At 32.2% G+C, this 24,504-nt stretch overlaps 2 protein-coding genes across 2 annotated transcripts; both read right to left on the reverse strand.

Moving 5' to 3' along the window:
• Window positions 1–15,654: 15,654 nt before the first annotated feature.
• Window positions 15,655–16,815, reverse strand: LOC120280039 (protein HEADING DATE 3A-like). Its single transcript, XM_039286737.1, has 4 exons — window positions 16,552–16,815; window positions 16,400–16,461; window positions 16,248–16,288; window positions 15,655–16,143 (listed from the first exon to the last, which is right to left on the reverse strand). The coding sequence occupies exons 1-4, from the start codon at window positions 16,747–16,749 to the stop codon at window positions 15,914–15,916; spliced, it is 531 nt and encodes a 176-aa protein (XP_039142671.1). The 5' UTR covers window positions 16,750–16,815; the 3' UTR covers window positions 15,655–15,913.
• Window positions 16,816–19,199: 2,384 nt separating this feature from the next.
• On the reverse strand, window positions 19,200–20,718 carry LOC120280893 (protein SOMBRERO-like). Its single transcript, XM_039287864.1, has 4 exons — window positions 20,590–20,718; window positions 20,322–20,501; window positions 19,963–20,234; window positions 19,200–19,879 (listed from the first exon to the last, which is right to left on the reverse strand). Exons 2-4 carry the CDS (start codon window positions 20,488–20,490, stop codon window positions 19,376–19,378), a joined length of 945 nt encoding a protein of 314 aa, XP_039143798.1. The 5' UTR covers window positions 20,491–20,501; window positions 20,590–20,718; the 3' UTR covers window positions 19,200–19,375.
• Window positions 20,719–24,504: the final 3,786 nt, after the last annotated feature.

Below are 24,504 nucleotides of genomic sequence, written 5' to 3' on the forward strand. Positions count from 1 at the left end.
TTCAATTCTCAAAAGTAAAAACAACAAGTAAGAGAGCACGAGTAAATGAAGAGGTAAGGCAATCGATAAAGATGGGTTACTCGGATAATGCTCCGTCTAGGACAATCATTTCAAGTGCAAGAACCCTCTATTATGCTTCCTAATCAATACAATGGTGAGTCGTGGAAATCCTTAAATACATAGTCTCAAATCTAAGGTCAACTATGCCTAACTCTATACATGTCCCAGAGGAGAGATTAGATAACCTCTCAACCTCGCACTCGAATAGAATTGCAATGAGCTCTAGTGATTCCAAGTGATAAATCTCTTCCTAAATATAGACCTAACCCTTTGGTCCAGGTGGAAGGTCCCTAACCACAATTAAGCCCTATATACTAAGATCACCTCAACGCTTCACTCCGTTGCACGCGCAACTAAGCCCCAGCGAAAGTTCATCCCTTAGACCATTCACTCTATTATGGCCGCAAAAAACTCGAGGAATGGAGGTAGAATCTATCACGTCGGAGGGGAAAGGGGACGCTCCTGTACCTCTTGACTCACCCTCTCAACCCTCTCCAACCTAGCTTTGTCTAACGCTCGTGGTGTGTCACTCACTCACTAGGTTACCAACAAGAACTCTCAACCCTAGTGTCTAGGGGAAATGTTCATACAATCAAGCATTCAAGGTTGGAACTCACAACAAACATCAATTAATTGAAAGCATAATAAAGAGATTCAATGAAACAAATACATCCTAGGGTTCACAAATACCCAAGTACCCACTAGGGGTTTAGCTCTCCATGGAGCTAAGTACAATCAAAGAAATAGAATGTAAAAGCAATGAATCCATAGAGAAACCCCCTCGATAGTCATGTCGATGGTCTTGTGGAAAGTCCTCTACTCGTCGTCCAAGGATTCCCTTGTCCGGTATAGGATACGCCTCGATGAAAGCTCCCCTACCAACCTTCTTCCTAAGGAATGACGATGTCGGAGCCGTAGAACCTCTCCAAAACCTTAGCCAATACCTCTCAAAACCCTAGCTAAAACCCTCTCTCAAGTTAGAGAAAAGATAGAGAAAAGAATGCTGAAATCGGGGCTGAATCGGCCTTAAATAGGGCTGAAATCGGGTGACCACACGGGCTTGTGGATTTTTCACACGCCCATGTGGAATTTCCATACGGCCGTGTATAATTTCCACACGCCCGTGTGGATTCTTTGAATTCCTGTTTTCTCGACCGGCTGTGAACATTGTTGCTACAGTGCTTTCGCTTCGGTTCTTTTCTACAGTACCTGGCCTAAAATGCTTCCCGAGTCCATACTTTCATCGAGGTGACGCAAACGGGCACACGTTCACGTCGTGGATAGCTTTGCTTCTTTAATGACGGACAAGTTGGTGGAGATCTTGTTCTGTGTGCATAAGTCAGAATGCTTGAGTGTGACTGCCCTTGTGCCCCTCCAAATGGTTGTGCTAACTCAAATACGAGGAGGTTGGCACACACTCTAGCATCTCGCACCCGACTTATGTCTTCGCGTTTGAACCTTAGCAAGATTTCCTCCAAAATCGGTGCATTATGATCCACATTGGCTTCTTTCCTTCATACTCTGCCTCACAACCCTACCTGCACAAAAGTAACATAAAAACACACATATTAGTGTAAAAACCTGAGAAGAGTAATGCTCAACATAAGGAAAGAATGCTTCACATTAATATCACACAAGCACTTATCAACTCACTATCAGTCTTATCAGATGTTGTAACTAAAGTTGCAACATATTTTGCAACAGGCTTAGATTTTTCCTTCATACATGCCTTCCAATATGGATAATTGGATCTATTTAGCAACGGTGGTCGTGTGACAGAAGCTCCTTCTTTTTCAGCCATCAATGGAGCTTGCTTAGATATCGCCGTCTTTGAAACCAAAGCGAATACGAAGACCTAGGTTTGATACCACTTGTAAGTTCGGCCAGTGTGGTTTGTGGGTTTAGAGAATACTCAAACACTCATAAAAATCTCACACAAACCAAACAAAAAAAGAGACACACGAAATTGGTAACCTAGTTCAGTGTTAATTCTCCTACGTCTGGGGGCCAAGCCCAGAGATAAACAATTCACTAAAAGATGTGAAAATATATGATACTTTGTCACTCACTCTCGCATGTAGTATTGATGGCCAAGAAGAGGGAACAAAGAAACTCAAGGAAATTCAATGTATGTTCATGTTGGCTTTTTACTTCACTTAGTTTGTTGGTGACAATTGTATCAATGGATTAGAGAATTGTTGATGTATTTTTGGTATGAATTTAATGTTGGATCATTTGTATAAGATTATTTGTATTTTTGGTATGATTGAAATGATGGATTGTGGATACTTAATGAGATAATTTTTTTATGGATTATTTGTATTATTTGTATTTGTATGGGCAAATTTTTCATTTGTGCAATAAATTGTATAGGTTGTGTGAAAAAACAAATTCCATAGCTAATAGCTATGATAATCAATAACAACAAATAGCGCTGGATATTCCATTGCAATGACAAATGATAATGAAAATTTTGTTGGAATTGGAAAATTAGCATCGGAAATTCTATTACTAATACATATATTGAAATTGTATAAGAAAACAATAACTGAAATTCCGTTGCTACAAGAAAAATAAAAACAAAAAAAAAAGGAAATCTACTGCTAATAAGAAAACAACAACTGAAATTCCATTGCTACAAGAACAATAGCAATTGAAAAAAAATTCCATTGTTAATAAGAAAAAAACAACCAAAATTCTGTTGCTACAAGGAAATAACAACAGAAAAAAAAATCCGTTGCTAATAAGAAAACAACAACCGAAATTCAGTTGCTACAAGAAAATTCGCAACAGAATATTATGGATTTTGTAGTTAATGAAGACATAAAACAGAACTTTCATTACAAATAAGATAATAGCGACAGATATTCCATTGTTAAAATAAAAAAATATTGTTAGTAAAATAAAACTTTTCATTGCTATAACAATAATTGTGACGGAAACGTTCGTTGCTATGCAAAAATAGCAACGGAAATATAGCAACGAAACTTTGGTGAATCATCAAAAAAATGAATATTATATTATTATATTATCAATGGAGTGCTTATGTTTGGCAACGGAAGTCTCCATCGGGACAACATAAGAAATAACGACGGAATTTTATAATACTGACGGAATTTAAATAGCTACTTGAGTATAGCCGTCAGAACATTTCCGTTGCTAATTCCAATGGTAAATATTTATAGCAATGGAAATGTAGTCTTTAGCGATGAAAAAAATCTGTTTCCTATTCTTGTATTTCTTGTGGTGGAAAATATGAACTTTGCAGCACTTATCAATAATCATTAACTCACTCGGGAGAATTGAGGGAGACGAAGTCTCCAAAGTACCCTATATCAACCCTTACTCATAATTCCCTCTAATCACAACATGTCTATGCTAAGTGGGAATTTCTTCTCATCACAAATTACATCAAGTATGATAGCTAGGGCTTTCACCTCATTAACAACCAAATATATAAACACACAATTAGATTCATATATAGATGATTGCAATTAGGAAAACAATTAAATCATAAGATTAAACAACCAATGTCAAAATATAAACCCCAGAGTTTCAACTATGCAAGCATCTAACAAATTACCCCTCCATTAATGAAGGGCAACCATCCAAGATAGAAGATATGGAAGGAAACATAGAAAGCATAGAAACCCCTTTCTCAATCATGTCGTAAGAGAATCAACGGAGAAACCCCCAATAAAGCTTCCACGCACACTGTCAAGGTGAGCATAACGGCAACGATCTCCTAACCCCTTGAATGTGGATCCAAATCTCCTTTCGAATCATCCCTTGAGCCCTAGAGATTTGTCTCATTTCTTCCCTAACTTCCCCTCCAAGAAAAGAACCGAATAAATCCAAAGAATGCCCTAAAAATCCTTATCATATCTATTTATACCTGCCTGCTTACGGGCTGCTTACGGGCATAAGGACATGGCCATAAGAGAGCTAGAGAAAATGGTTGTGAGCCTTACGGGAACACTTATGGTCGTATGTCATGTTCTTAATGTCTTTTGCTTGTGTTACGATCCATCTTATGACCGTAAGCACAAGACCATAAATTTCACTATGCTACTTCTTGCGATCGCCCTTACGGGCGTAAGCTGTGGTCGTAACTCCTCTGGATAGTCCTTACAGGGATCCTTATGGGCATAAGCCTTGCCCGTAAGGTCTTTGGGTTTAGCTCTAACTCCTCCTTATGGACATAAGCATACCCGCAAGGTTCTCTGAAAAAGTACTTATGGTCGTAAGGTAGATCGTGAGCTACCTGTAAACCACCCAATTTACCTTGTCCTTAGTCAAATGATGCCGAGAGAGCTCCAACTAGGTAGATCGTAAGCTACACATAAACCATTTGGTTTGTATTAGAATCATATTGTGGAATTCACGGTCTGGAATGCTTTTTTTTTTGTTCTCTCATATGTAATTGTTGCCCAAAGCCTGAGAATGTGAAACACACTAGATTTACCATCAAATTTCACGATATGATTCTAATACAAGCTAAATGAATGTACAAAATGATATAAAATATATGAACGTTGTACACTCATCACCTACGTATGATTAAAAAACATGGACTTTACTTACCTTTTCAAAGTTATGGAAAAATACACATAGTATTAAATTCAAACAATTAATCATTAAAAAAACTTTTTAAAATCCGTTTTTCAAAAAATTTTTCTCCTTTTTTAAAATTTAACTTCATCTAGAATACAAAAACCCTAACTTTGACTTTGGCTAAATTACAAAGGATTTCTCTAAAACCCTAAATTTAACTTTGGCTTGAATACAAAAAACGGTAGAAGTCTAGAGCTATAAATAGGGCATGATCCCTAAAAAAAAGAGCATAGAAGTATGGTGACAAGTTCTTCTAGCCTTAGGAAAAGTTAAAAAAAAAAAAAAGCAAATAAATCTTGAAAGGTTTGTCTTTTTTCATCACTTTTTATTTTTAAATTTTGAGCTAAAGAAAACACATGAAAGGATTGTACTTGTACATGAGATGTTGGGTATTTCTATATGGGGATGTTTAATGTATTTCATCTTTATTCTTTTTGATCTTAAAGTTTTTTGTGATTAATAATATTGCTTTTAACGTTATCCAAACATCATTGTTTTTTTAAATTTGTCCAAGCTGTTAGAGAACATGGTGTTGGATATAAAGTGCCAATTTATTCATATCTTCAGTCTAAATTAATTCCATAAAGTACTATTAAAGCAAATGAGTATGTAAAGAAGGTGAAAAAGTCTTGGATTACAACTAGTTGCACTTTAATGTCTGATATGAAACAAATGTCATTTTTAATATCATTGCGTATTCTCCCATTGGAGCTGTCTTTATGAACTCATTTGATATATCTTCGGGAAAGAAAAAAAGAAGATGGGCTTATATTTGAATAACATATTATCTTCAGTAATTAAGAATATTGGGCCAACAAATGTGGTTCAGTTTATTACTGATAATGCTTTAGATTTTGAGTCTGCTGGTGATATAATTCTTGGCAAGTACCCTCACATGTGTAAAAGAAGGTGTGCTACTCATGGACTTCAATTGTTGCAAAATGATATCCGTAAAGAGTTATTTGGATTCAAGATATTATAAATGATGTTAGAGACTTTGTTACATATATATGTACAACCATACTATTGTTTTGACACTTACGAGGTAATTTACTAAAATAAAAGAACTAAAGCATCACTACACAAAAAAAGCGGTTATAACCGCCTCTATAGGTATAGAGTTGGTTTTTTTACCCACCTCTAAACCGCCTCGTATCAAGCCAGCTCTAAACTTTAGAGCTGGTTTGTACCAACTGTTGGGGTAAGTTTTATTAACGGAAGCTGGTTGTTAATAACAAGAGTAGAGACGGTTATAACAGCCTCTATAGCTACTAAGTTTTCATTACTTTTAATGGTTTTAGAGGCGGTTATAACCACCTCTAAAAATTATAAGTGGTAGAGGCGGTCATAACTGCCTCTATAGCTACTAATTTTTCATTAATCCTCAATAGTTTTAGAGGTGGTTATAACCACCTCTCAAAATTATAAGTGGTAGAGACGGTTATAACCGCCTCTATAGCTTATAATTTCTAGTTCATACTTTTAGAGGTGATTATAACCACCTCTAAATTTGTTCATTGAATTGAATTAAAATTTAATTTATTAATAATAAATAAATTTGTTTAACCTGTAAATCAAAAGCATAAATTTTCATTAGATTCAAAAATATACTAAATTCAATTTCATTGACCTTTATTGATATGTTATGAATTAAAGTGCAATGTATTTTGAGTAATGACAAAATGTAAGAGTTTTACACTATTTGTGTACTTTCGTTACAAAATATTTTTTGAGTTAATTACGCAAAGTAAAAAAAGCTTCATGTATCCTCATCTTCAACCCTCTTGATCTTTAACCATGAATTCTCCAAAATCGGCAAAACATTAAACAAAATCCAATCTTGTTCAATCAAAATTAACACCAATGAACAGCTGATGTTAAGTCTATGGATGCCATTATTCATGCATTGGGATTCAATAATTAATAACTAAATCAGGAATTAATATCAAATGGTAACAAAAAGATAGTCATCAAACTAGAGATTCAAAAGCTTACTTACTCTTTGCAAAGTTGATAATTCAAATTCCTTTAGTTCATAAGATAATGGACTCCTTTGAATACAAGATCTATACTAATTTCCATGAAAGTATCTAGTAACTAGAATGATACCGAATAATAATTGAATGTAGAGAAAACACAAAGTGTAAGCAAAGTTGAATATTAGCGACTAGGAGAGGGCAGCTCTCTCTACAGTGATCTATTTCTTGCCATTTTTCTGATAAAAATACCAAGTGCTCAATGAAAAAATCCATATCTGTCTACAATGCAATTTCCATGCCACGGTATGAAACTTAGGAAATGATCCCCATGATGTTTTATTATAAACATCCTTATTCTTGCTTTGCCTCTTCATTCCTCTAACTAATAAAAGAAATATTCATAAGCAACATCCCTTCTATTTCCATAATGACTAGATTTATGCTCAGATCCTCACATGGAGGCCCTCATCTAGATACAGATAAGAAGCTGGGTGGAGGAAGTTCAGAAAAATCCAACATGTGCATATTCCCATTTTAACTTGTGACAATATTACATATTCTGCTCATTGATCTGCAAAAGATCAATAAATGGGAATCAAAGCTGTATATCCCTCTCAAGTTTATGGAAAAATATAGATAACTCTTGTTTCTCATTCATTAATACATGTTTATATATTTGCAAAGATCACACTTCCTTCCCTACTTTAGTATATGTGAAAAAAAAAAACATGCCAACCATGTTCCATGCTTGAATTTATTTATTCTTTAATGAGATTTTTTCATCTAAGTTGTTCATCAATCTGTGTATATTTTCTTTTTGGTCTTTCAACAGTTTACTAAACATTCTGTAAAAGGTTGGAACATATCTGGAAAAAGACTTGGTCAAGAAACATGATGAAGTTATTATTTTAGTGTGTATATGTATAACATGAAAGGCAAAAACATTCTTCATGCTGTCCATTTCCATTGGTTTTGAGCATTTCTCATCACAACCTGGTTAGTCCTTTGAAATGAATGGCCTTGGGTATATTATTGATAAGCATTGACTCTGAAATAGACACTTGTCCTTGCATGATAGCTAATCTTTGTTAAATAATTAGAGTACTAAAAGTCTCATTTCCGATATTTCTATTCATTAGTTTAACACTCAAAGCTCTCTAATAGCTTTCTCCAAATTCAAAATTAATGATTATATTTAAAATTTTTATAATTTATATTACTCAAATCACATGTATGACAAATAACTTTTATGTGTCTACACTTGCATGAATTTATATTAAACCATATTATTCTAAACTATAGTGGTCATTTTAGTTATACTACATGCATGCATCGCTCCATCGTTCAATAGTACTACCACTAAATACTACATGTTGTGAGATCAATTACTTCCAATCGGGGTTGGTGGAAAAACGGATCAAGTCAACAAAGTTTAATATACATGCAAGCTACATAAACAGTATGATAATTAAAGATATTACATGCTGTAAATGCGTGTATGCAATAATGTGCTGGGAAATGCAAAAGCAATTAAATGCGGAGAATTCATCTTTCTGTGTAGCCGGTTCATTATCTACTCGTCTTATCTTTTAAATTTCTTCGGGTTTTCTTTTTCAAATTTAAAACTACGTAATAAGTGGGCTAGTTAGGATATTGAAAAACCTATACATAGTCTGAACTACTCACACCTCATATATAAATATATATATATATATATAGACTATACTAATATATTAAAATGAAAAAACAACTAATGAAGTACTCATGATATATAAAAAGCAAAAACATATTAATCAACATGTTATTTTAACATGTGGTGATATGTCAAGATTCCCATTGAATTATTGCAAGAGTTAATTATAAATTTATGAGGACACAAAAGAAGTCAATCCAGAGGAGAAATTACTAATTCTAGTTTCTATTTTGGAGGTAGACCTCTGGTGGAGTAATATGGCAGTACTAATTCTAGCCTATCATGAGGTATTCAATTTAATTAGAATGATACAGAAATATATCACTGCAATGTCACTTATATATGTTTCTATTTTTATAAACATCTATATTCTATAAAATTGGAACCGTGCAAAGGTGTCGACTAGATCAAGGCATCAATTATGTCACTCATTAATTGAAAATTTATGAGCCAGTGCAAGAGATACCATAAGGATATGGTTCTGACCCTAGTGATAAAAAAACAGATGTGGATGATTGCCATAAATTAAGGCCCACATTTATATTCCTAAATGATAGAAAAATCATAATTTCTACTGAAAAAGAAAAAAAAATTCCTATATGCACATTAACAAACATCTACCTAATTGCCTCGTTCAGAAAAGCCAAGAAGAGTATAATCCAATCAATTTGTCTCTGTCACCCATCTACCAAACTTGGCAACTTTAGTAAAAGGAAAAATATGATTGAACAAGATTTGCAATCGATCCTTTGTGCCACTTCTCGGTTAAACATCTTAATTTTTTTTCCTTTACTAATGTCATAAAGAACTTTCCAATTCAGACATTTCTATTTCTGAATCAAGAAAAAACTGGCATTATGTAAAGATCATGGCAATTGAGTAGTTATCTTTAGCTTATTAATGTACTCACTCAGTTTACTAGCTGCAACTGTGGGAATGCTTGATTCCTGCATCATGAAATAAAGCACAATAAAGAACATGAATCAAATATTTACCATGTCAAAGAACTGCATCAAAGAGGAAATAAGGCACACACCAGCTAGACCTATTCTTCTTCTGCCTTCAAAAGGAAACTTTAGTTAGAACCATTGCTCCCATGATCCACAGGATAGCTGAGATTTATTCAACAAATAATTAAAAATTGCCATTCAATGTTTGAAAAACTTGTGCATGCAATATATAGCAATTTGATAACTTGTGCATGCAACATACAACAACTTGATTATTTGTGACCTATGCATGATTCCCGCTGCCTGTTCAATCTTCCCAAAAAAAATAAATAAATAAATAAATTCTGTTCAATGCAATGTTATCAAAACCGGCCCGGACATCGACCCGGTCTAGGCTTCGGGTCTCGGGTCAACTGGTTCAACCGCCGGGTCATTCGGGTCAATGCCGGGTTAATAAAATTATTTTAAATATTATTTTTAAAATTATAAATTAGTTTTTAATTCTATAATAATATATAACATTTATTTATTATTTGTTATCAAATAAATAATTTGAAGGGACAAAAATAAATTGTAAAAATACATGACAAGCATAAAAGTTAAAACCGATACATAATAAAATTTCAAAATTCAAGCTCTACATGACATAACAGATTCAACCTAATATCAAACTCATTCAAATATTCCATACATAACAAAATACAACACAATATCATATGAATCCATAGTGAAATTTCAAATTTAATCAAACCAACTCAATCCAATACATAACAAAAGTTACAAAAATTAAAGGATGAAAATGTCATTTTATAAACAAGCATTAACCCGCCCGGGTCATTGAAACCCGGCCGGGTCACCGGGTTTGGCCGGGTCACACCGGGTTGATTACATGTCCGGTCTAATTAGAGACCCGGACCGGTTTAGTCACCGGGTCACCGGGTCGACCGGTCGAACCGCCGGGCCGGTCCGGGTTTGATAACACTGGTTCAATGGACTATCCATTAAATGAGCTCTAAATATATTAAAATAATGACCATAACAGCAATGCACCCATGGATAAAGACTATTTCTAACAACATTCATGAATAGTTGAACTCGCTTGTTCTTGTTATTCTTGTTGTTAATGCCTCCTATTATAAACAAATATTACTTAATTTGGTACACATTTCAGCTAGTCTTTGTTACCTTATAGTAATGCTAAAATTATAGTTTTTGTCAACTTGTCATATCTATGTGTGCATGTGTGTGTGTGTGTGTGTGTGTGTGTGTGTGTTTTTGGTCTTGTCCACTGTTTTGCACATTTGGAATAGTATTATATACAGGTGTCAATGAGGCTGTCGACTAAGGAAAATATTACTAATCTGAATATTTTACTTAAAAACAAGGTTGTGGACTAAAGAAAATAATACATGTCATATAGGCAGTATCAAAAGTTTAACCTTCCATTAAATAAACAAAATCATCACACTATTTAAAATATAAAATCCCATTTTATGTAAACAGACTCATATTTAATAAGCAAGCAAAGGCACAAGGCTCCATCTAGCAAGGAGGTAGGGGATGGTATACATAAACATATAAAAGCTATACCCCTAAAAAAATGAAAAACGGAAATATTAACATCAATACAAACCAAGTTAACTCTCTAAATAAATAATTCCACAATCAGCAGCAATTCAACAAGGTCATTACTATGAAACAAAGACAATATGATTCTTCATAAAAGCAATATCCCAGTTAAACAAATAACCAATGTTTCTGTGAGACACTCTTTTACAGAAGAACTTAAAAAAAGGAAATTGTAACGAAACAAAGCAGATATCTAAAAATCTATCCATTGCACAAGACTTCACTAACGGCAATTCTTGTCCTACTACTTCACTTGATGTTTGATAAAGAGTGATAGTGAGAACACACAGTACACGCACAGGACAAAAGCAGTGGGAAAAAAATTATAAAAAAAACATGTGAAATCAAACTTGCCTTACTATTTCTCATAAATCATAAACACCTATGTCAGGCTAATCTCCACCATCAAATCAAACCCCCTCGTCTTCACCTCCTGCACCAAATCAAATCACAATCACCACCATTTTCCACACAAAAAGAACAAAATCGAAGCAAAAACCCACCTGAGCCAGCACAAATGCATCATCAATACCATATCCAGACTCCAAAGAACCAGATGCCTTCATAGAAACATATCTCCGTGCAACAATCTCACCACCCCCACCACCTTATCAAAATTAATAATCAAAAAACCTACTCAGCGGGAGGGTAGAAGCCGATCAAAGAAAAACCAAGGAGCGAGAACCTGCATCAAAGGATAATCCAAGACAATATATGGATGGTGAATTGAGAGAAGAGTAAGAAGAAGGGGAAGGAGAAGAGAGAAGAAACCTCCTCGGCTGAGCAACGAGTGGAGAAGTGGGTGATGGGCCTGATGGCTACAAAGCCGCTCGGGGCTCGCTCTCTTGAGAGAGACCACATTTGGAATTAGGGCATGGCGGCGGCAAGAGCGGCGGCAGGAGCGGCATTTGTCGGGAGTTTGGGTGAGAGAGAATGTCATGTTTCTCCATTGGGGAATTAGGGCGCACGAGAGCGAGAGAGAGAGAGAATGCCGGGTTTCTCCATTGGGAATTAGGGCGCACGAGAGAGAGAGAGAGAGAGAGAGAGAGAGAGAGAGAGGGGTTTTTTAATTAATTTTTAAAATAAAATTAATGTAGAGGGGTTTAAATAAACCGGTTCTAAAAACATGGGAAAAAAATATCCTATTTTATTATAGAGGTGGTTTTTTAAATCCCCTCTATTTAACTGCCTCTAAAGGCAAAAAATGATGTAGTGCATCCTTGTACGACAAGATTTGCATCCAGCTATCTTATGCTTCAATCTATTATTGATATAGAAAATGAATTGTGTTTATTGGTGGCATCTCTTGAATGGCGAGGATTAGACTATAGCAAGAAGGATACAGCTAAGAAGTTTGTGTGCTTTGATTGGTTGATGGTGATGGGTCCACCGCAAAATACTTGTATCAAGTATTGGAAAGAGCTAAAGAAGCTATAAAAATTTGTTCAAATGGTAATCAAACAAAATATTCTAAAATATGGGAATTATTTGAGCACCATAAGAGCTTAAATATTATCTATCCTATTCATGTTGTTGCAGCTTTTCTAAATCCTACTTATATAACTAGTGATGGATTTTAGAGAATCTCGTGAGATTAAAGAAGTTATCAATGTAATCTCTTTTATATATGTTTTACTAATTTTTAAAACTAGTCTCTCTATTATTTGAAAATTGTGTAGAAAACAACTTTTATGTTGCAATATCTTGTGGCTCAAGAAAAAAAAAAAACATGACTTCATTTAACAAGTTCATTTGTATCGAACTAAACGAACTAACTTGTTCACAACTACAACATTAACAATGTTGAAAATATCTCATCCTCATGAGTCAAAGAGATGAATGTATATTGAAATATCCTGTTATTGTTTAAAATAAATTTTAAATCACTTTATTATGCTATTGTAGGTGGGTGTGGTGGGATTACTATTATTGTGAGGATCCACTCCCTGTACTTTAGAAGTATGCAATTCGAGATTTGAGCCAAGCTATGCAGCTTTTTTGCATGTGAGCGAAATTGGAATGTATTTAAAGCCGTACAAACAAAAGAGAAATAGGTTATCTACAAAAATGTCAGATGATCTTGTTTATATTCGAATGATTACAATGATGATGGAAACATTTAATTCTTTAGAAGTAAGAGATATGTCGTCTATTGATTTTAAAAAACTTGATGGACCTCTTTTGTTTAGAAGATCCACTAGAATTAGAGTGGCCAGATGAAAATGATAGTCAGAAAATTAAAGAAATATTAGATGCAAATGAGAATGTTGATGATCTTTTCATGGTTATATGGAAGATACTTTACTCCATGTTAGGCTGGTGTTTTGTGTGATTTAATTTTTTTTGAATGCTCATATTTTAATATGTCAGTATGATTTATTTGTAACAGGTGCTATATTTTTCTTTATATCATAGGTGTATTTTTTTAATAAAAAATGCAAAAAAAAAAAAAAAACTCAATCTAAATAGCTACCGTATTATAAAACGTTCTGTTTTATTTGCCATATTTTTATTTGAATTTTTAATTAAACCATGTATAATTTCCAAACATATCATGCACCATAATTTTGCCGTACTATATTAAACAAACTATGAAACAAGGAGGAAAAATTTTTGCAAGTACAAATAAAACATAGCACTAGGAGCCCCAGACCTACATAGGGTTGGTCTTAGTGTAAAAGTTATTTTAAAATTATTAAAATAATTTAAAATAACTTTTATAAATAACAAATTATATAATAAAAACAATAAATAAAGATTTTAAAAAAAATCAAATTTTTATATCTAAAAAGTTAAGATTTTTACCAATATCATTATGTTGATAAAATAATGATAATAATTAATTAATTAATTTTAAAAAAAATCATGCATTGTGAGACCCATAAAATCATGAACTAGACCTGATGATATACAAAATTAATATAATTTTATATTATCAAAAAAGTTTATATTTTAAAAAATAGTTAAAATTCTTTAAAAAAAAAAAGATTGTGTCAATAAAATAATAATAATAATTAAATAAATAATAACTTTAAATATAATCTCTTAAAAAAATAATAAATCATGAATTACAGGGCCCTAGACACCTCTATGCATCCTAAGCCCTTGGGCCAGCCATGGACCTCCCAAGAACTGTGGTATGCATTTTCAATCCCAATTAACAGAATACAAGCTCCTTTTTAACCCTCCATCCTATAAAAATCTTCTAGCTCTTTTAAAGTCACTAATTGAAGTAGGAGATAAAACTCCTGTATATTTATTTACACACAAAAAGATCTAACAATACATCCAACCTTCTAGAACATGTGTATTGTAAGCAGTGTAGCCATGGAGAATTGAGACTCAGCTTCTATACCATGTGTACTAGAGCATATATGACTTCATATATATATATTTATATATATATATATATATAGAGAGAGAGAGAGAGAGAGAGAGAGAGAAAAACTTCATATATATTTGCAACCAAAACAATGATAAATACCATCTCTTTTTTGAGAACCTCTCTTACGTTAAACATTTGTCCATTGACGATGACCTTGAGAGTTCCAACAGTAACAATTTGGCAAAATTGATCAAAACATACTGTTCACCAAAGCCATTAGAGGAAATTAATAATGAGGAATAGAGAGAGACAAGTTGTTGTAGGCCTTTATAGAGTAAAGCTTGGGAAGGAATCTTGGCCACTCTGGCTAGATTTCAACATGAATAGACTACTTTCAAAACGGTTGCGTGCACTTGTTGCAAGAAATCACTAGCTTTCAACATGAATAGACTGCTTCTTTCAAAACTGTTGCACTTGCAGCAAGAAATCATCCTGTGTCTCACATAACAACCAAGCATTAGTTTTTGTTAAAGTTAGTAAACCATATATTTTTTTCATAGTACACCAAATTTATTTTGAAAAAGGTGGATGAACCACATATATTAAAGAAAAAACAAAAGGTACAACAAACCATCCACTAGCTAAAAACTGTAGATTATTTATTGTCAAAAAAACAAAAACCATAGATTTTTCTTTACAACCAAACATTTTTTTAAAATTATAAAAAATAAAAAAGTTAAAATGAAGGTGATGCTCTCTTTCTATGAGTGAATGAAATTCATTCAAGTTTGCTTTGTTATAACCTGATTCAGTGTATGTTAGAAACTATTCATTGTACTGAGAATTATAGTTTTACCGCATAAAAGCCATTTCATGTGGTCAAGCTCTGATAAAGTCTATAATAACTCGTCTATGAGAAATTATCAACAACTTCACGGTTTTATCTCATAAAAAATACCTCACATGTTCAAATCCAAATCAAACATATATATATTGGTACCAGATCTTTTGCTCTCCTAGTGAATATGAGACTATTTAGTTCATTCCCCTTTATACAGTTCTAAATCCAATCAAAACCTAGATAGAGCTAGAGTATTACATATTTAGAGTTATGAATTACATTTAATCGCAAATAAAATAAAATAAAAACCTAACAGATACAAAATTAATTTATTAGCTTTAGTTAAGTTTATATGCATGAATTTAAGCTTTGTCCATCCTTGCTCCCAAATGTCAATTTGATCAGAGAGAGAATCAAAGCATGCATGGTCCAGTACACAAATTCTATATAAAAGTTCTGGGTTATATCAAAAGGCACGCATATATGCATGGTCCAGTATGGAATTTCTACCTGATAGCCAATTGATGGAATTCTTCAATTCAATTCCTCAATGAATCTTCTATCAGATCCACAAGTTACATCATACTTGGAATCCATACATCACTTGCTAGTCATTATTAATAACATGAAAATCATGCATATATATTTAGAAATATCCTCGCACGTTTATTTCATACATCACTTGCTAGCCATTATTAATAGCATGAAGTTATTGATCATTCTGCCAAGATGGCTACACTCTCTTGTTCATTATCATATGCTTATTATATTTGATTCATTCATTAATTACTAGTGTATAATTTGCTATTGATTTTGATAACATTAGTTGTACATCCTCCTCCCACCGGAACCCGATTCGCGCTGACAGTTAAAGTAAACAGCGGCGACAGGGGCACCGAGGTTGTACAACTCGGCAAAGTCCCTAGTGTAGAAGTTCTGGCGCCAACCTGGCGCATACACTGTCTGCCTTCCCAACTGCTGGAAGAGAATGAAGGCATATCGATGAATTCCTAGTGATGGCCTTGGGCTTTCATAGCACACAATTTCTTGCCCTGATAACAAATTTGGAATTGATCAGTAAACAAATGAGTACATTATTAAATTGCTAATATATAGTAATATTGATTAATCAAGTAAACATTCAATCAATATATACCAAACAATGTTCCTGTGGTTCCTGGGATGTCAGCGACCAACCTGAAATATCGTAGACTCAATTATATATTAATGAATCAATGGATATATATATATATATATATATAGATAATAAACAAATTATTCTTGATATATATATATATATATATATACCAGTGTAAGTACTCTCTAAGATTTGGATCACTTGGACTTGGTGCATCTGGGTCAACCATCACCTACAACACACACAAATGCATATATATATATATATATAAATAATATTATGTATATATATATATATAATTTTTTAGGTTGGTAAGGCTTACAAGTGTATAGAAGGTGGTAAGGTCAGTGCCGCCTATTTCAACCCTGGGTTGGTTGACTACTTGAGAAGGCTTGAACTCTCTGCCATTAGTGACATCCTTAGAACCAAATTTGACTTGAAGAGACACTGATCTTGTAAAGGGATCAATGACATCTCCAATCACTCTACCAAGAACCAAAGGATCCCTTTCTCCACGCATTGGTATGTATCTTGACACTTTAAAAAGATTTGTGCTGCTTGTAGTGGCTGATGTCTAGCTAGCAGCTTGAGGTTAATTTGAACTGTCAGATGCATGCAGTATGATCCTCTATATATAGCCAACCCTAAACTTAACATGCTTTTTAGAACATGCACTTGTTTTATCATCAGTGGAATCCACTTTCCGTTTTTCCTCTTTATATCTTACCCTCACTGTACTCTTGTTATATATTCTCTACCGCTTTCAAGTGTCTTAAAGAAAATTACGGCTTTTCTCCTGCCCTTTGCCATTGCATGCAGAAATGATCTTCACCTCTCTCTCTCTCTCTCTCTCTCTCTCTCTCTCTCTCTCTCTATATATATATATATATATATAATCATGACTGTAACTGTGGCCAAATATTGCCTCCATTTTTAGCTAGAAAAATTGATAAATATATATAAATATATACAATTGATAGACAGATAGATTATGTATCATTGATTCAAAATATTACTCTTGTTTGAGCAGACTATCAGAAAACATATTACTTTACACAGACAGGTTTCACAATCATTTGCGAAAATGTGTTCTGCTAATGGTGTTCAGTGGAAAAGTTGAGTTATCTCTGAAAATTTTTCACAAGTTAAAGGTGAAACATACTCAAATTATTGACTTCCAAAGCTAGTACTAGATGCCTCTGGTCGGAAAGGATGAAAGAGAGATTACTGTCTTCAAGCCAAAATCAGATAGCGGCAAGAAAGCGGACTTACTAAGTTTGATAACTTGTTCCCTTACTTTCTGTACAGAATCATTTCACACTGTGGGAAACCAAGTGGAACTTGTAACTTCAACTTTTGCACAGACTTTATATGTTACATCATATTGAAAAATGGCCATTGATATATATAGTGCTCTAGTTCAATCTCAACCAAGAGTTATTCAGTTTATTTTTCACAAGCGTGATTTCTTAAAAATATATATATATATATATATATAGGCACACACATATTTATGTATTGCTGTATACTCTTTTAAGGGGAAAAGAAGCATAGTTTTAATGTTAGAAATATATTATTACCTTATAATGATCTTTATAATGATGCTTTTGGTGGCAATCATTAATTTGTTAATTTTTTACTATAGTAGATAAATCACAGAGATAATGCTACTGCGTACTCTTATCTAAATACTAGAAAAATCTGCTTATATTTGATGAAACTCAACTAGTATGGCATACTTAATTATGATATACATCTTAGAAAATATATATTTCATTATTGTTTTCTTTTCTTTTTTCATTTTTCTTTTTTTTCATTTTGTGTGTGTTTCAAGAGGCTGATGTTGCTTCTCATAGAATTTTCATTGTAATTTAGAAATAAGAATTATCGCACCACCTTGTATCCAAGAATATTATAGTACATATATTTTCTTTACATTAAATAAAATCTTCTTAAGTAGTCTCAACTCTTGCTTGAGGTCGTGTATTTTGTGCCTCAAGGACTAAACATTTTTGTCCGAGATTATCTTGAATTATTTTTTATTTTATTTTATTTTCATATTTGTAATTGTAATTGTTCTTAATTCATTTTTGTTTTCTCTAAGTCTAACTTAATGCAACTTAATTAATCTGCTTCTATTTAACAAAAAAACCTTAAATTGATATATTAAACCATAAAAACTAATTATTCTTTTTTTTATGATTGACTTATTTTTAGGCAAGTTATTTTAAATAACTTTAAAATTTAATTTTAATATTGACCTTAAAAAATATTTACATTGTAGACTAAACAGATCTTGTTAGGCCACAGTAGTAGTATTAGTTCTGCAATCATCATTGTATTGAAGACTTATGATCCATTGAACTCATGTTTATCCGTTTACATAGCTGTTTTGTTTATTTATGCATTGTTTCCCATAACTTGCTCCAAATTCAACTGTGTTTCTATTTCACCAAAAAACTATTATTAGACCTTGTTCCTTCATAGATCTGACTAATAAGCTGGTGGAGTTAGAGGTTTTGAAAAATAAGACAAACATATGAAGAAATTAAATGCACAATCTTGGTAAAAATATTGTGGAAATTAATAATATGTATAAATTGCTAATTAAACATTATCATTAGTATACTAATATTTATTATAAGCAGTTTAGTCAGGTAATTTTCATGCATTTTATTCAAACTCAAATATAATTAACTTTCAATGAAATCATGAACATGAGCTTGTAGAGTTCATGCAAGTTATGGTTATAAATAATATTATATATTATGAGATAACTATAGAGTAATAGTTTGCCAGTCATATAAGAAACATTTGATTACAGAGATCAAGAACCTTTTAGTAAAAACAATAGAGTATCACTGATTAACATATCCTTGAAGCTTATTAAAAACCAAAGCATGTATCAATGGAATTATTAATCCAGACAATAATATTTAAACTCTTTCAGCAAATATCTAGCTAGTTGATTATATGGTCATGCAACTCGAAAGATATCATAAAAGTTAAATAACAAAGGATCCAGATCTTAAGACTACTGAAAAGTAATACTGGCCCAAACAATGCCAAAATATATACATTTAAACCATCAAAACTCTTGAAAGGCAAACAGTAGTAAACAAATTCATTAAAACCTTAATACCTTCTTACTTTGTGAACTTCATTAGATCAGTTTCACATCCAAGATACTGCAATGGAAATCTATGTGCTGGTGCTGATGATGATGATGTTGATGAAGATGATGATCCCATGTGCATGAGTTGAGTTGGTGGAATGTTTCCTAAGAGCTTGTCAAGTATTGACCAGTCTGATCCATTGAATCTTTCTTGTGGAACCAGAACTTCTCCATTTGATGTCATGAGTTTCATTAAGTTCTGAGAGCACTCAAGGTCTAAAGAGCTCAGAGATGATGGAGGCATGAAAGGAGGAGGGGCAGATTGTTCAGAGCTCAGTAACTGAGGAAGATGCATGGAATTATCTATCAAAGAGTGTTCGTATTGCATTTGATGATACAAGTGTTTCTCGTCAACAGGGGCTGAGGAGCTTGCTCTTACGTTTACAAGTTCATGATCTTCTAATATTTGTTCTGGTGGAATTCCTCTTTGGTTGTTCTTCTTCTTGAACACCCGGCAAACCACCCATCCATCTTCCTATACAAAAAGAAAATTACAAAATCTTCTTATTATCATATTCATATTTACCAAAGTAACTAATGCGGACTGTTAATTACTACCTGAACTTCAGAGTTGGTCTCATCCAGACGGTACTCATGCATGATCCAATCAGTCTTCTGGCCATGAGGAGCTCTTCCAGTGTAGAAAACTAGGGTTTTCCTCATGCCGATCCTTTTTGAGTTACTAAGATGGATAGCCTTGTCTCTCCCAGTGGCTTTCCAAAACCCTGCAGCTGTTGCTCGGTTAGTTCTTGTTCCAGTGGGGTATTTCTTGTCTTTATGGCTGAAAAAGTAATATTCATTCTGAGGACCACTTCCAATTCTACACTTATCTGCATGGCAGACAAGAATTAAATCAATATGCAACCATATATATATATATCTTAATGTCAAAGTAGAGGAATTGAAGATGTCAAAACCTTTGAGATCCCATGGTTCAAGTTTATTGAGATCAACATCTCTAATAACATCAAGATCAATAGCTTCATAAGCTACTTTCTTTCTGAGGTAATAGTAGAGGAGCTCTTCATCTGTAGGGTGAAAGCGAAAACCCGGAGGCACTGTTATCTGCCCGTTTACCGGATTCATCTCTTCAATTTCTATATAAGAAAAAGTTAAAAGAATTTATCATGATTTTCAGATCTGAAGGAAACAAGAACAAGATGAGACAGGAACAAAAGAACAAACCTTAATTTAGAGATTAAAGAAAGTGATCACCTTCTTTTCTCTCTAATTCTCTCACTTTTGTCTTGATGAACAAAGAAAGATGAAGAGTTTAAAGGGAGAGGAGAAGAGAAACTAGAGTGCAATATATAAAAGGATGTATGATTAAAGGATATTAATTATTTGATTGAAATGAGAAGAAGAGGAGGTTGTCTGTTGAATAGGGGACCTGCCAGGAAATCAGCACAGAAGGGGTAAGAAAATGTCTATACTTGTGAAAGAGAATAATTTCAAGTATCAATCATAGAGTCAATTTTTAACAGTAGAACAGAGAGAGAGAGTCAGAAAGGAATGAGGGAATTAAACATCTTCTATTCCTTAATACCTTCTATTCTGATTTACTCTATTATATTGCATGTATTTGTTAATTGGCTTTCATGAGGTTGCATGGGGTTCGCCACACATGTGAGTGACCCACATGTGTCATGGTTTAACATTAATGACAGTCTTGATCAATATCTTGTTTATTAGTTAATTAAGATTATGAAAATTATATCCTAGGAATGCAGTTTTTTTCCAATTTGATATATATATATATATATATATTTGGGTTGATGTATGCATGCCTCATAATGGAAAACAAGCTGGAGTCTTGAAGTAGCTTAAAACAGAGAAGAAAGTCAAAACTATTTTCCTTATTTTTGGAGGATATTCATTTATAAATTTGACAAGTTGAATTGGTTGTGATCAAATTACAATTGTCTCCTTTGACATTTTCATTCTCTACTTGTGATGTTAAGAGACCATATTAAAATGAAAAACAACTTGTTAAACTTTGAATTAAATTAATATATGTGAAAAAACCAAGTATAACTGGACTCAAAATGATAAGATAAACCCATGCATACCTGCATATAGGAATGTTATAAATGATTTGTATGATATTTATAATTTAGTTGTGAACTTTTAAGTTAAAATCTTGTCTTATAATATTATCTTATCCATAATTCATTAGTGTATATATCATTATATAAATTTAAATGATTTTTTTTTCTATAAAATAGATAAATTTTTTACCTCCATTAATATTGTGAGTGGAAGTTGGTCTCTTAATCTTTTACTTAATTTAAAAAAAAAATTATCATTTTTTTAATGTAAAAATGGTATATATGAAAATGGTATAATTTATATATATATATATATATATATATATATTTAAATCTCAACGGGTGCTAGTTCTCATTAAAAAAACACATGCATGCATGCAGCAGCTTGTTTCCTTTTTTTTAAAAAAAAAATGTAGATAAAAAGTCCAAGAAGAAGAAGAAGAAGAGAAAGGGCAAAAGCCTAAAAGTGAGTGAGGAGTGCACGTGCATGATGACAGTGTGGAACAGAACTCCGGACCCTGAGTTCAAGGCTGCCTCGTTTCTAATAAACTAATTAATTTATATAACTGATTAATTAATTAAAGCATGGGAAAAAATAATAAAATAAATATATATGTGTATATATATGGACATAGATAAGAAAGAGAAGCCTTAATTGCTGACCAAATGGATTCCCACGCAATCTTAAATTTATAATTAGTTCATCATCTTCATCACCTCCTGGTCAATCACGGAGTTCTCTTTTGCATCATCTCTCTTTTATATCAAAACTATAATGGCATTTAAGTGTCTCTATCTTTATCATGATTAATCATCTAATTAATACAAAAATCTTCATTATATATTATGTGTGTGAGTGAGAGATGAACTATTTTAGTATATATATTAATATCAAAACCTTAATGACATGCTAAGAGTAATCAATCAAGAAATTAAGCCCTCAAAGATAGTTTTAGTGCAAATTACACTTGGTGACCAAGTTCATCATATTTAAATACTTATATATATATATATATATATGTTTCAAGTATTTATTTTATCTGTGTATATTTTTATCATGTCTAGAGCCATTGGTAGAAACAATGTTGCAATTACTAGTGGTTCAATTGCATGTTTTAATTTAAGTAGAAAAAAAGAATTTACATGTTATGAGCTTCTTCAATCTCAATGTAACCATTTGTCAACTACTCCACCGATCACCAAAAATTGCTAAATCTAGAGGAGTTATTCTATATTAGATTTCTAATATATCTACTTAGTAATATCCACTTAAGTCATTGTTTTAAGATTTTTGTTATCATGATGTACATATTTAATGGTTGGATTAATTAAAAATGATCTACTTACAACTCTAATTAACACTAATTTATATGAAGTTTTGATATATATATATATATATAAAAACTCTAAAATATATCTTCTACAAAAAAACCGAAAAAGCTGAAAATAATAAATATATTTAGGACAATTCATTTGGTCTTGAGATGGAAGAAATGGGCTTTTAAGTTGAGGGGTCTTGGGAAGAGATACGAGAAAGAGGCAAAGAGGGATTATTAGTAAATGTGAAGCTCCTCCTTCTTCGCCTACATTTCAGTGCTTTTGTCCCTTCTACATCCTTGAGATGTGCGTGAGGTGACTTCCTTTTGCATGCTTCACACACACAAACACACAATATATATATATAATATATACATATATGTACTTATTAATGACAGCCTTTAACATCATTATTTGCATGTCAAATGTTTTTACATGCACGTACTTAATGAAGACAAATAACTTCCTAAGAAAGAGGGATATATTGTAGATTCGTATAAAGTGGTATGAGGTTCCCCGTGACAGGTCGGATGGTCTATTTGTTTTTCACATAACTAAGCTTTGACCAATCCAAATTTGCTCCTCTTATGTGATATAATTATTTGATATAATGTAAAGGATATTAAGGTTTTTTATAAATTTTATTTGGTATATAAATTTTATTTGGTACCAATAACTTCTTAGTTTATTGGCACAGAGTCATTTACATAGAGTGTTCGTGCATTCATTGTTAAAAAGATGAATTTGAATAATTTGCACATGGTAAAAAACTCCACATGTGTATATTTCTAGCACATAACATAATTACATTGTATAAAAAAAGATGCAAAATAAAAATTATTTCTTGTTGCGAGTCCCTGTGAAATTGCTTGGGACTTGATGGTGGCTAAAAATTTTCCTTATATTATATATATATATATATATATATATATATTTGAGTTTATGGTGTTTGTGACGAATATATTTTTCATAAGGTATTAAATGCATGTTTTTTTCTCATTGAAAACAAAGAGGAAACTTCTGAAATAAGATTTTGCTCCGACTATGAGTAGTGCTATAATGTAATTAAATGGTTAGTAGCCAAAACTAAACTAGTACTATAAATTAAGTTGGCAGGGCCAGTTTGATAAAAAGGCACCCTAGGCAAAATTCTAACAAAATTTTTAATTATTGCCATTAAACAATAAATTTGATAGTAAAAATAAAAAAGTATAATTCGTCATTAATAATTATAATAAAAAATTAGATTTAAAAAAAATTGAAGATTTGAGATCCTTTTCTAATCCATCTTTTTATTAATCAATCTACTTGCATCCATTCATAAAATTTAATTAGAACATACGTTTTTTCCCCTATGGAGATACAAATTTATCTATTAAATTTTAAAATTAAAGTTGAGATTCCAAATTTTATATAATAAAAATTATTGACAATCCATTTAATTTTTATTATGACATAATTAATTTTAAAAATAATTTTATTAATTTTAATTTCAAGAACTCTTTGAAGATAAAGTAATAGGAATGATTTTATTAACTTTAATTTCATCTGGTTCAGATGCATTACAATAAATTGATTCATTTTATAAAATATCATCATATGTAATATTTTGTTTATAATCAAGTAATGATCACTAAAAGTTTTTTTAAGTGCATGTTTCTAGATTGAATTAACTTGTTTGCTTTTAAAAAAAAAAAATTATATCCAAATTTATAATTTTTAGTAGACATTCTAT

The sequence above is a fragment of the Dioscorea cayenensis genome, chromosome 17, assembly GCF_009730915.1.
Source record: "Dioscorea cayenensis subsp. rotundata cultivar TDr96_F1 chromosome 17, TDr96_F1_v2_PseudoChromosome.rev07_lg8_w22 25.fasta, whole genome shotgun sequence".
Classification (NCBI taxonomy): domain Eukaryota; kingdom Viridiplantae; phylum Streptophyta; class Magnoliopsida; order Dioscoreales; family Dioscoreaceae; genus Dioscorea; species Dioscorea cayenensis.